Source organism: Carassius gibelio, chromosome A4, assembly GCF_023724105.1.
Source record: "Carassius gibelio isolate Cgi1373 ecotype wild population from Czech Republic chromosome A4, carGib1.2-hapl.c, whole genome shotgun sequence".
NCBI classification, from domain to species: Eukaryota; Metazoa; Chordata; class Actinopteri; order Cypriniformes; family Cyprinidae; genus Carassius; species Carassius gibelio.
Genome location: NC_068374.1, coordinates 515,581 through 528,935, shown reverse-complemented (window position 1 = coordinate 528,935; position 13,355 = coordinate 515,581). Strand labels below are relative to the sequence as shown.

Sequence of the window (13,355 nt, the reverse complement as noted above, 5' to 3'; positions counted from 1 at the left end):
ACCCTCTCCTGCTGCCAACTCACGACACTTCGGATCCTCCACTCACCTGCATCTTCTCAGACTGTGCATCACCGGCCAAGTATCACCTGTGTTTCTGTCTTCATGTACTGTGTCCTTCATTATATTAAATATCTATTTACTCGCACTTGCTTCCTGCCACAACTTTCACCAGTCATTACAGCACCTAGCATAATTACTGAAATCTCACTGAAACAAATGGCGGGAGGGTCTCTGTCTTGAGTGTGGGTGAAAAAGGGGGAAATTAAAATGACACCGATATTAAGTATTATGACAAGGATGTATTTATTCAGCGATCATCTGTACGGAAAATGATTGGTTTATGTTAGCGTTTAACCCTTGTGTGGTGTTCATATTTTTGTTACTCAGCCAGGGATCTGGTGGACCTGCTGCAGTTTTGGGGTTTTTAATTCAACAAAATCAAAAATAACATATTAAAATGCTCAACAAATGTTTTTTTCATCCCAGTTACAAGCAATGTGAACAGCATAAATGGTCAAAATTTGCCCTTTACCTTTGTTAGATAACATTTATAAATTAAAGTGCAACAACTGATACAAACAGATTGTATCTCATAATAAATTTGTCCCCTGTACATTTTTGACCCCTTAAACAACCCTTAAAACTACCCATACCACCAAACCTGCACTAACCTAACCCATATCACACCTCAGTAGCAGTGTTGAAGTAAAAGTGTTGTGTATTTACAAAAGCTTTAAATTCCAATCTGTTTCAGATGTGAGCAAAAAAAAAATCTGTTTTTTTTTTTTTTTTTTGTACCAGTGTAAACACAGCCTAAGTGTGTTTGAAAGCAGATGTCACACTCACTCTGTCTGCTCTCCTCCATTTAATCTGTCTTTCTGATTTATTACATTCCTTTTCTGATTTCCCACCTGAAAAGATACTATGTTTTGATCATTTTTACCACTGTGGTAATACAGGTTTTTCTCTGCTTTGATGCAATATGCTTCCCATGTTATATTTTGAAACATGACAGTGTAAGAAGTAATGGCTTAGAAGATTATGCTGAAAGATGAATGCTCATTTCTGAAGATTTTTTTCAATATCCCTACAATTTATTTTCTTTTTTTTAGATTAAAACCCCAAAATCACCCACAGGCAAACATAATAAGATAGGTCTGATTATGATGAAAGGGTGACTGACAGCAAGCAGCCATTGAATACCTTATTTAAACATAAAAATGATGTTGGTTTTCTAATTGTTGAATTTTTCTTCATACTGTGTGTGTGTTTAGTCCGACAAATCAAACCTTTTCTGAGACTCACCTGAGATTGTCATGTCATTCTGTGCCACTAGAGGGAGCACAAGTGTTTTGATAAGGGTGGAGTATCAAGTAAAACAAGACTCAGCTTAACCAGGTCACTAGAAACGAAAGTAAAAGGAGAGACGCCATTTCAAGGCTTTGAATCTGTCAAGAGTGGATAACTAGACGTATTTTATGGTGAGCTAAGAAATTAATCTTAATTTAACCATGCAATTATAAAAATGAGCTGCTGCTTTTTGTAGTGTTTGCATGTGAATCCAAACCAGAAATGGCTCATTAGCTTTTCTCAAAATAGAGGAGCGTCTTAAGTTGATGAAAGTGTTTCCGTGAATGTTAATGTTTATTCATACACTAAAAAAATGTTGGTCCATATTTTGATATGTGTTTAGTCTTGATTAAAAAAAGAGCTATTTCTCCACAAGGGCAGTTTTTAATGTGTGGTTAAGTGTTTTTGTAATTGGTACTACTACAATTATATGCAATATCAATGAACTACTTGTTTCCGTTGCACAAACAAGAGAAGAAAACGAGACACGCAACTGACTTCTGCTTTTACCTGTAATGCAGGTGTGACACATTTAGCACAGTACAAAATCAGTGCTGAATATTTATGGGGTTTTTTTCCAGTAGTGTAGCCAATTGAGCATTTGAATGCAGTGCCTTGTTTTCATATGTAAATATAAATACAGGTTAATAGATTATTTGAAAAAATATTTGAATGTTAGATGCAGGTATACTATACAATATTGGGATTCATACTTATTAGTGTTATAATTAATTTATATATATATATATATATATATATATATATATATATATATATATATATATATATATATATATATATATATATATATATATTAGGGGTGTCACGATTCTCCAAATCCTCGATTCGATTTCATTTTCGATTCTAAGGTCACGGTTCGATTCGATTCTCGATTTTTACATTTATTCTCTTTAAAGCACAGATTGTCATTTTTCAAACTAGACTTTTATGTAATATAATATCTGACCTTTGTTTGCAATGTACCACATTACACTGTCAAATGTAAAACTTTTATTAACAACATAATGTAACAATAACTTATATCTTTAGTCAATTGAAAACTTAAAATAAACTGCCATCCAGTTTCTCTTTTGTAAGTGCAGTCACAAAAGATGACATTCAAGATCATAACAAAACAAACAAAAACAATAAAAAATGACTAAACTAACCTTCAAATATTACGATGTATCTATTTAAAAGATTAAAGATAAAACACTTGTTAAACACTTCACTTCACTGTCATTCATTTAGATATATATATATATATATATATATATATATATATATATATATATATGTATATATATATATATATATGTATGTGTGTGTGTGTGTGTGTGTGTGTGTATATATATATTATTAACTATTAAATTTATTTTAAAGGGGTCATGTTCTGCCTTTTTATGATTGTTTTCTATTCTCTGAGGTCCCCGTATAATGTTATCAAGATTTTTCCATAATAAAACCTGTTTTGACGCCCTCATTAGAACGGTCTGTTTGAATAGGCATGGCAGAATGTCAACTGGGAAGTAAACACCCACTGCTATGAGTATGTAACCTAACCTGCTTTCTGGAATACACCCAGAAGTAACTCAAGACGATTGAAAAGAACTTGTTAGATGGTCTATATTATTATTATTATTTGTTTGTTTAGCTAAGCCTATATTATTATATACTGCAATTATATTTATCCGTTTGAATTGTATATTTTTAACTCTTGTTTTGTTCTGATATATTTGTTACATTTCAAGGATTTGTTGTAAAGTGAAGGGAACAAAAAATATCCTGTTGGTAAATTATAACATTATTAGGCCTGCCGTTATTATTTCTGAATGTAACAAAATGCAAATGATACATTAATTATATAAAAGAAAAGAAAAAAGAAAAAGAAAATAGGTTATTACACGCTAAAAAAATTATTTTTTTAGCGTGTTTTAAAAAAAAAAAAGAAAGAAAACATGCAGCAAATGAAAATTTGTTACACTGGGTTAACAGTAATTATAATTATTATATACATCAGAACAGGGCCTGGGCCTAATCTAGGGGACGATTTAAAAATGTTTGATATAAAGGTTGCTGTCCCATTTTTATAAAGGAATTGTTCATTTAAAAAAATCTATTTATATTGTTATTTCTAATTATATTGTTAACAAGTTCATTTAGACTATTTAACAAGCTCTGTGACATTTTATCATTTTTAACTTATAAACTCCTTGAGATTTTAAAGTCAGTTTAATAGTATTTAAATTAAAGTTTAGAAAAAGGTTTTAATTGCTTAAATTATTTTGATGAATTAATAATATGTTATCATGTTTATTCTTGTAGAAAATAAGTGTTTATTCTTTAAGAAAATAAGGGAAAAAATAAGGGATGATCCAAATATTTGTTTTCTTCACCTATTTATGTAGGCTACAATTATTTAAAAATAAATAAATAAATAATAAAATAATGTCATAAACACTATTTATAATAAAATGACATTAGAAAATACCATCTGCCTGAGTAAATTTGATCATTATAGAATTGTGACTTTAAAGGTTAGTGATTTAGGAGGTGAAAATACTGTGAAATTACAAATGGCATAACAACTGAAAGTTTATGAAACATTATCCAATAAAGCATTTTTTTAAACAATGGAACTTAAAGTTGTGAACTAAAATATTATTTCAACCATACAGCATGTGAATAAATAAAATGCATACTTTTCATAACATTTCATTATTCATAAAATGCATAACATTTCTAGTGTTTGGATTTGTACTTCAATATAATGAGCTCCAAGTTTAAGAATATAGCCCCAGCATTAGCTCAATTAATTCAATTCAATTCAAGTTAATTTGTATAGCGCTTTTTCCAAAACAAATTGTTACAAAGCAACTTTACAGAAAATTATGTTTCTACAATATTTAGTATTAGCTAGTAGTTTGTGCACATTTGACAGGATTTTAGAAAAAATAATAATAATAATACAAGACGTAGTCAGCTAGACGATGAACTATCAATATTATTAATTAAGTTAATATATGATGCAGTCATACATGTAGCAATAATTGTTAGTTCTGTTTGTTGATTCAGGGTTAGCATCATCTGAGGTCCTCTGAGGGTCAGCATCATCTCTTCTCAGGTGTTCTGGATCCAGACTGGAGCTTGTGTAAATCCTAGTTACCACGGGATGTGAATCCCGTGGCAAAACATAGAAACAAAATACAGACATCATTAGCATAGCTGCTGATCCAACAAAGTAAAATTAGTTTAAACCAAGCTAATGAATAAAAATGCACCTTTGATCAGATGCAACTACACTCACAAATATAAGATACATTATTCGAATGCTTGGCGAAAGAGATGCGTTTTAATCTAGATTTAAACAGAGAGAGTGTGTCTGAACCCCGAACATTATCAGGAAGGCTATTCCAGAGTTTGGGAGCCAAATGTGAGAAGGCTCTACCTCCTTTAGTGGACTTTGCTATCCTAGGAACTACCAAAAGTCCAGCGTTTTGTGACCTTAGGGTGCGTGATGGGTTGTAGCGTGGTAGAAGGCTAGTTAGGTACGCTGGAGCTAAACCATTTAGGGCCTTATAGGTAAGTAATGATAATTTGTAACTGATACGGAACTTAATAGGTAGCCAGTGCAGAGACTGTAAAATTGGGGTAATATGATCATATTTTCTTGACCTGGTCAGGACTCTAGCTGCTGCATTTTGGACTACCTGTAGCTTGTTTATTGACGAAGCAGGACAACCACCTAGAAGTGCATTACAATAGTCCAGTCTAGAGGTCATGAATGCATGAACTAGCTTTTCTGCATCAGAAACAGATAACATGTTTCATAGCTTGGCAATGTTTCTAAGATGGAAGAATGCAGTTTTTGTAACATTGGAAATATGATTTTCAAAAGACAAATTACTGTCTAATATAACACCCAGATTTCTGACTGTAGAGGAATTAACAGTACATCCGTCTAGTTGCAGATTGTAATATACAAGATTCTGTGTAGTGTTTTTTGGTCCAATTAAAATACATCTTCCTTCAGATAGAAGTAATGTTTTCCTGCCTTGCTAAATGTTGGGCTCATGATCAATGAGTTGTATTCGCCTCAATCTGATTCAGTAAAGTCAAACCGCAGACAGTGAAGCCTCGGAGACCCGCGCGCTGTGAGGCGGGAACAGAGGACTCCGCTTGGTCTTAAAGCCTTCCGCAAACATCCACAATCACAAATAACAATGATTTTCGTAAAATAATGATTAATTATTAATTGATGATTTGTTATTATCATTATAGTCTTATGAAAATAATAATAAGGGCTGTAAGAATATAACGAATACAAAGAGTAGTGCTGCTGAGTGCAGGCATGTTTCAGCCCAGTAACACACCGTTCCTCAAAGCCAAAACACATTTCAGCTGGAGGGGATTGGGTTTTTTGGGGTAGTTATGTGTGGCTTGTGGGGGTTGAGATAAAGGTGTGAATCTCTTGCTCTTTCATATGGAAAGTGTCAAAGTTGCTGAGCAGGTTTATATAGGACTCGTTGTGTTTGTTATACACTAAAAAATGATCTGTCCCCACGTAAGATTTTTCTAGTTCTAGTCGTCCATTTGTTATATTCAACTAATCAGAGGTTTATATTAAATTTACATAATCAGGTCTTAATATATTCTGGACTCAAGCACATGCCAATTATTTGTGAAAAATTAGACATTTTAATAATTTATTAATTAATGTTTTTGTAGGCTGCAAGATGAAATTCACAGTGCTGACTCTCTCCGACAGAGAAATGCAACATTCACAGATTACACAATGCTTGTTTTCGTTTAAAAGACATTTCAAGCTTTCTGTAGATATATTTTTCATGTAGGCCTATGTGATGAGACACCACAATTTTAAGTAAATTCATTATCAGGAAAAAGTTTAAGTGATAAGACGGCGCCTCCCTGTCATTATACCATCACATTAATAATTTTGCACAAACACTTGAATATGAATATTAATTCACATTTTGCATATGCATTACAACGTTAATTATTTTTTACATGCAGTTACCCAAAATAAAACCAAACAAGATTTGTAATGAAGATAAAACAAATAAGAATAAATGCTGCACATACTGCATCACATGCGCAGTGCAAATCTTGCACACATTTTACACACCTGCATTTAATATTTTTTTATAAAATTATTTGAAAGCAAGTAGGGCTGGGTGATAAATCAATTTTATTGATTAACTCAAATTTGTAATTTACATCGGTTTGTTTGAAGGAAAATCAGTTTTCTTTTTAACATCCACCGACGCTCCAGTCAGGCTAGTTTAGATTGGGCTCAACCCTCCCCATGAGTCTGACAGACACATGCTGCCGAGCAGAAGATGAGCGGAGCAGAGTGATTCTGACTGGAGCGAGGAGAGGATGTTTTTAAGAGTTGGAGCGTCGTGGTTTTCACTCACTCCAAGCGCGCACCATCATGAGTACAATTCATGCCAACAGCCCGTAATATAACTAGCCTGGTAATACCAGACTCTGCTACTTCACTTTGCTTCGTAGACAGAGTCTGGAATGGCATAATAGAGAAGTGTTTTCTCTCTCGCTAGGGGGCGCTTGTCTGAAGTTTAAAATCATTGGTTACCCGTAGCCAATCAGATACGTTTAGTTATGACGTATGTTATGCGCCTGTACAGCCGCATCGAAGCACAGACATCATGCATCGAACTCAAATCTATGATTGAACTTCCACTGTAAACCTGTTGTAAACACATGATGATCCGAGCGAAATACCAGAGTGAACATGGCTGTAAACGACTTTTGCAGATTATGCAAAGTTAATCTACGCATCTACGTCACGGCTCTCAGCCCGCCCTCTGTTCGTTGATTGGCCCGGCTGTTTTCAGACCGGTGGCAAACAGAAAGCTCTGACGCTGTATCAGACTGAGTACAGAAGCAAAATGAAATTGAGCAGAAGTAGGAAGTCTGACGTAGTCAGGCTATAATATAACTGCATATTCAGCAAGAATTCATGTTTAACATATTTAGCTATGGCTTGATCGGAAAGTTATAATGACTGCAATAGTCGAGCGGGTTACAAGCTTTAGGAGTTTGTCTGTTTCTTTTACTTATTATTTTCAGGTTAAAGCATGATGCTCGTTCTGTTTATGATGAAATGTTCTGATGATTTGACACTTTAGTGTGATGTCATCAAGTTTAGACACTTTTAGTGCAATGGGGCACAGATGACAACTCTGGCGTCCGGTGTAGACACAGACAGTGACTGCTCTATTTACAAATAAGTTCTATAAGAAAAAAAAATCCTAAACCAGCGGAATAACGAGATGGAAATATAAACTAGAAAATATATTTCAACTTGGTCTGTCCTCCATCCATGACACTGACTCACTGCAGAGCTGCCAGTTTTAATATTTTCATGGCATCTGAATATTGATTTTAAAATCGAATTGAATCATAAATCTGATTTTTTTCTGAAATTTTTCATTTTTTTTTTAGGCCATATATCGCCCAGCCCTAAAAGCAGGTAAAGAAAGCTCCCTTTAAAATCACTTAAGTTGTCAATTAAGAAAGCTCTTTTGTGAAAGTGTGCATTTTGTTGTATATAATGAGAGAACTTGAGTTTAATCGTGAGGACAGTTTATTAATCCGTCCATTCTTTAGAATTTCAAAGATTTAATCGTGCAGGTTTAATTTTATTCGTTTCTTGTTTTATGCTAATTAGGCATAAATAATGGGAATTAAATAATACAATGCTTGACGTTTTACTAAACATGCAGCAATTTCTTAATCAGTTTACAGACAAATATATTTTCACAAAGAAATTATCTGTCAAAATAAAGGACAGGTAACTAATAACAAAAATGCATGTTGTTTTCTTAAAGGAATTTAAAAAAATAAATTAAAATATAGGCATAACACATGAAAATATTGACATTTTGCATATTAATCCATGTAGGCTACCCCTAAAATAGGCTACCACTTTTAATGCTCCGATGCAAAGTAAACCACAATTTCTTTTGAATAATATAACACATAATTCATATAATATAAATAATACTACACACCTTTTAAATGTATCAAATCTACACATTCTAAGAAATGCACATAACTTCATAAGTACCAAACTTTCATCTGTGAATATTAAATATTAAATATATTAAATATTTTGACTATAGTGTTTTTCTTTCATTTTCCCTGACTGAAGCAGTCAAATGTAACACACCAGCGAGGCAAAACTGACGTCTATTTGCGAAAATGTGCTTTGATGCGCTTGTTTGATAACTTGTGGTTAAAGCGCCACTCAGCGGTCAAAAGGTGCAAATGCATTTTACAGACGCCGCGACAGCAGTACTCGCAGCGGTAGAAGGGGCGTTTTGGATGTCTACCTACTGTATAGGTGTATGATCACATTTGAATCCATATTAATTAACCAGTAATTATTTATTCTGATTCACAAACACACTTTTAATTAAATTAATTTAATTCTAATTAAAACATTTTTATAATGTTTCATAAAGAACCATGATTTTAAATTCCTATGTAGAGCCATAATTGATTATAAAATACAGTAAAAATGTAATGTTATGTTTCCACTGAAAAGGTCTGAAATCACTCTTTTGTCAAATTAGAGTAAGAGAACACTAAAATGAATGTCCATGATGAGAGAGGAGATAAGGACTCTGAAATTAGTTCTCCATCTCCTGGATTAAACTGTGTGTCTAAAAAGAATGATCAGTCCATGATCAAGCAACCCTCTGAATGCAGTGATGGAGCAGTGACCTCTGACTCCAGGTAAGACACCTTTTTCTTTTTTTGTTGCAATTGACAGAAGCTTTTATCTAAAGTGATTTACAGTGCATTTCCAAATCCTGCAGTAAGTCGCTATTTATTCTATTCTATTTACTTGTTTTTCTTTGTGTGTGTATAATATATATACCTTGCTACGTGTACTGCTTTAGGCTAACCAAGACTTGTAATTTGCATTCATATCTTGTTGCTCTTTTGTTAGTTTTCACTACTTTTATTGTCCTCATTTGTATACTGCTTTTGGATAAAAGCGTCTGCTAAATGAATAAATGTAAATGAAAATGTAAGTTTTTTTTCTGATGGTTCCATCAAAGAAAACAGACAATTGCTTTTCTGAACTTTTATTACAATTGTTGCTTTCTGGACTACATTGAAACTACATTTCTGGAGCCCCCGACACTGCACTTTCACTACAGTTCAATCTAAGTGTATTTGTATACTGCTTTTCACGATATAAATCATTGCAAAGCAGTAAAATCAGGGTAATATGATCATATTTTCTTGACCTGGTGAGGACTCCTGTTTGGACTACCTGTAGCTTGTTTATGGAAAATACAGGAAATCCACCTAGAAGTGCATTACAATAGTCCAGTCTAGAGGTCATGAATGCATGAACTAGCTTTTCTGCATCAGAAACTGGAAACATGTTTCATAGCTTTGAAAGGACAAGATGCTGTCTAATATAACTCATACATTTTGGACTGTAGAGGATGTATCCGTCTAGGTGCAAATTGTAATCCAAGAGATTCTGTGTAGCCTACTGCTTATCCGATTTCTAGAGATGCATTGATCGATCGGCCAGGGATTGGAATCAGACAATTTCGATTTTGAGCCGATACGTTTTGTTACCAGTGGCACAGGCAATAAAGTCAGCCACGCATTCACGCTTTCTTCTCTCAGACGACCCCTTGTCTCTCACAACGTCTTTAAATAGGGTAAACATGGAAGTGTTTGGTGGCTTCTAAATGCATCCCTGTTTGGGTCCTAAGGAATGAATGGTGCTAAGCTAAACACTAACATAGTGGTGCCGTACGCTACAGAGACAGGAGAGGTACGTATCAATTCTCGTCTAAGTTGAGGGAAGAACATAGTGAAATATGGAAAAACTGGTGTTTTCCTTTAAGGCTATGAGTAGGCTAAACACTGCATCCTCAGTGTTGGTATTGTTTCAGACATTTTAAACATAACATGACATTCAAGTTTAAGTCGAGTTAACAAGGTTTTTGACCAGCGAATGATGGATGGTTTTGTTTGTTAATAGAATGGCCAATTCTGAGGCAAAAGCATTGCATTATATGCGTTCATCAACTTTTTATTATTGCTATTTGGGTGCTTAGTTTTCCTTTGTTGTTGATTTGCATTCTAAAATGTCACACTAATAATAAGTGGATGCACAACCTTTCTAAACTTATCATCATTTATTGAGCACTGACTTGAACCATCTCTCGAATCTTAATTTTGTGCACTGCACGGTATTAAAATAAAAAATGTGTCCAAAGTTAACCAAACAAATCAATAAACTGACCAAGTATTAAATATATAAAACAGGTAATATATATATATATATATATATATATATATATATATATATATATATATATATATATATATATGTCAATCATTTACATAAGTTTTAGAGCATTTACATTTATCAAGTAGAATTTTTAAAGTTTGTTGGAACATAAATGTAAACTTAAATATACATTTAAATAAATACAATTTTAGAAATAAAAATCAATTAAACTGAAAAATATAAAAAAATAAATAACAGTAGTGCTGCAAACACACTAGCAACCAGCAACATTTGTGTTTGGTATAAATGACACAGAACATCTAAAGTTAATTCTAATATCAAACTTACTTCGCAGTCTGTTCATTATTAAAATAAAGTACCGTCGACCTAACATTTAAAAAGTTACACTGGTCAGTTTAAATACACCGTATACCGGTCCTCTCTGCTGTGATGCCAAGGACGTTTTTGCTTATGTGAAGAGGATGATTTGTTCCGTCTAGTTTACATAAAAAATAAATAAATAAATAAATAAATAAATAAATAAATAAATAAATATATATATATATATATATATATATATATATATATATATATATATATATATTATAGTTTAACATTCAGATACACTGCGAATATGGAAACATTTGGATATGTGCAGAACGAGACGTGAGCAATAACCTCCAAATACATCTCGTCAAACCCGCGCTCGCTCGTTCCTCGTATGGATCAGATCATTTTTCAGATCAGCAAAAAAAAAAAAAAAAAAACAAGACAAATAATCATACGTTTTGTCTTTTTTTATTAACACTTTTATTCAGACTAAAACCCATTTAATTCGTGTGAGAAAGCTTTTTTTCCAAGTGGCTTTTGCACATAATAATACCGCTGCAGACGCATTTTGCAGAATTAAGGTTATCACTTGATCGTTAATTTAAACGACGGTCGATCATGGAAATTATCAAATGTTGACATCCCTAAATACAAATGAGTTGGATGGAAAACTGGTTATTGTCTGCATCAAACCATGCTTCCGAACAAATGTTATTCACCGTTCTGGGCAGCTCCAGGACAGCTGTCTCTCCGAGCGCAGTGCTGTCTGTGAGCAGGGCGGAGTAACGTCAGAGATAGTTTACTTTGGTAACGTCACGCTGCAGTGTTTGTAAGAGCTGCCAACTTCTCCACTCCATTTACAGAGTGAAATTCTCTGACTACTTTTATCTCCCAAGTCTGTTGTTGAATCTTCCAAAAGTTTTGGCTTAGGGTGCTTCACATGCAGTGGCAGCAGCAGCACTTTCCACCGCGCCAATAACACAGGGCTGCCCGCCTACGTGCCTGACTTTAAATCGGCACTACTAAACATGGACAAATATCGGCCCGATCTATCGGCCGACCGATATACAATGAAGACTACAGAATTAAATTTGATTTATAAATATATATATACATTTGATAAGAAAAGTAGATTTTTGTTTGTATATGCTGTCAATTATAGTTCTTAGCAAGAGAAATCGGAATTGGCAAAAATCGGTATCAGCAGATCACACTAACAAAAAATTGGAACTGTCGAAAGAAAATTGCATTCGGTGCATCTCTACCAAATTCAACAAGTGAAAATGATTGGTCATCCAAACTTTTATATTTTAACACACTCTGTTAGCTTAGATAATTGAGAAGTTTCATCTGGTCTCGTTGAGATATATAGTTGAGTATCATCAGCATAACAGTGGAAGCTAATTCTGTATTTTCTAATAATATTACCAAGGGGCAACATGTATATTGAAAATAGAAGGGGACCTAGGACAGATTTACTGGTGTTAATTGAGATGACTCCCAGTTTAAGTAAACAAGATGGTAGCGATCGGACAGGTAGGATCTAAACCATCTTAGAGCCTGCCCTTGAATACCTGTATAGTTTTGTAATCGATCTATGAATATGTCATGATCTATGGTTTCGAACGCAGCACTAAGATAAGCACAAGTAAAACTAGAAATGAGATGCAGCCTTGATCTCATGCAAGAAGCAAGTCATTTGTAATTTTAACAAGTGCAATTTCTATGCTATATTGGTGGCCTGAAACCTGACTGAAAATATTCATAGGGATATTTTTTTGCAAGAATGAGCACAATTGACCAGACAACTTTTTCTAAACTTTTAGACATAAACAGATTATTTGAAAGGGGTCCGTGATTTGCCAGGTCATTAGGAAATAGTTTTCTTAATAAGAGATTAATAACAAACAGCTTGAATGTTTTTGGGACGTGACCTAAAGATAATGATGACACTTGCATTTCTTTCTAATTAAACTCACCTGATTAAAGTCATCTGGTTATTAGTAGAGATTCCAAGACCTGAAATGGGTGTGTCAAGCAAAAGAGAAATTGAGATGTGCAGTGTTGGGGGCCTCCAGGAATGTGGTTAAATATGTTTATATCTCACTGTATTATGTTATAGTTAATGCTTTAAAATTATGTTTTGTTTGTTTATTTTGTATCAGCAGGAAGAGATGGAGGTCAGAGTTTTCAGAACCAAGCTGTGTGTCTCTGAAGAGTAACACATCCATGATGGACCCTCCTATCTTTTGTGACGGACCAGTGACTCCTGATTCTCTGTTCGTATAAACAGTTTTTTTTACAGTAGTGCATCTAACATGAATAATGACTTAGATTAAATTAAACAACATTAAATATATTC

The 13,355-nt window shown here is 33.6% G+C and overlaps 1 protein-coding gene across 4 annotated transcripts in view; it reads left to right on the top strand.

Moving 5' to 3' along the window:
• Positions 1-1,403: 1,403 nt before the first annotated feature.
• LOC127966472 (NACHT, LRR and PYD domains-containing protein 12) overlaps positions 1,404-13,355 on the top strand; it is a 30,269-nt gene continuing 18,317 nt past the window's right edge. The window contains exons 1-4 of one of the 4 annotated variants that reach the window (XM_052567490.1): positions 1,446-1,481; positions 7,840-7,867; positions 8,973-9,135; positions 13,162-13,272. In XM_052567490.1, the coding sequence (XP_052423450.1) occupies positions 8,990-9,135; positions 13,162-13,272 (257 nt within the window). In that variant the 5' untranslated portion in view covers positions 1,446-1,481; positions 7,840-7,867; positions 8,973-8,989. Of the gene's footprint in view, positions 1,482-7,839; positions 7,868-8,972; positions 9,136-13,158; positions 13,273-13,355 lie in introns of all 4 variants that reach the window. The other 3 variants (XM_052567472.1, XM_052567498.1, XM_052567482.1) reach the window with 3 other exon arrangements.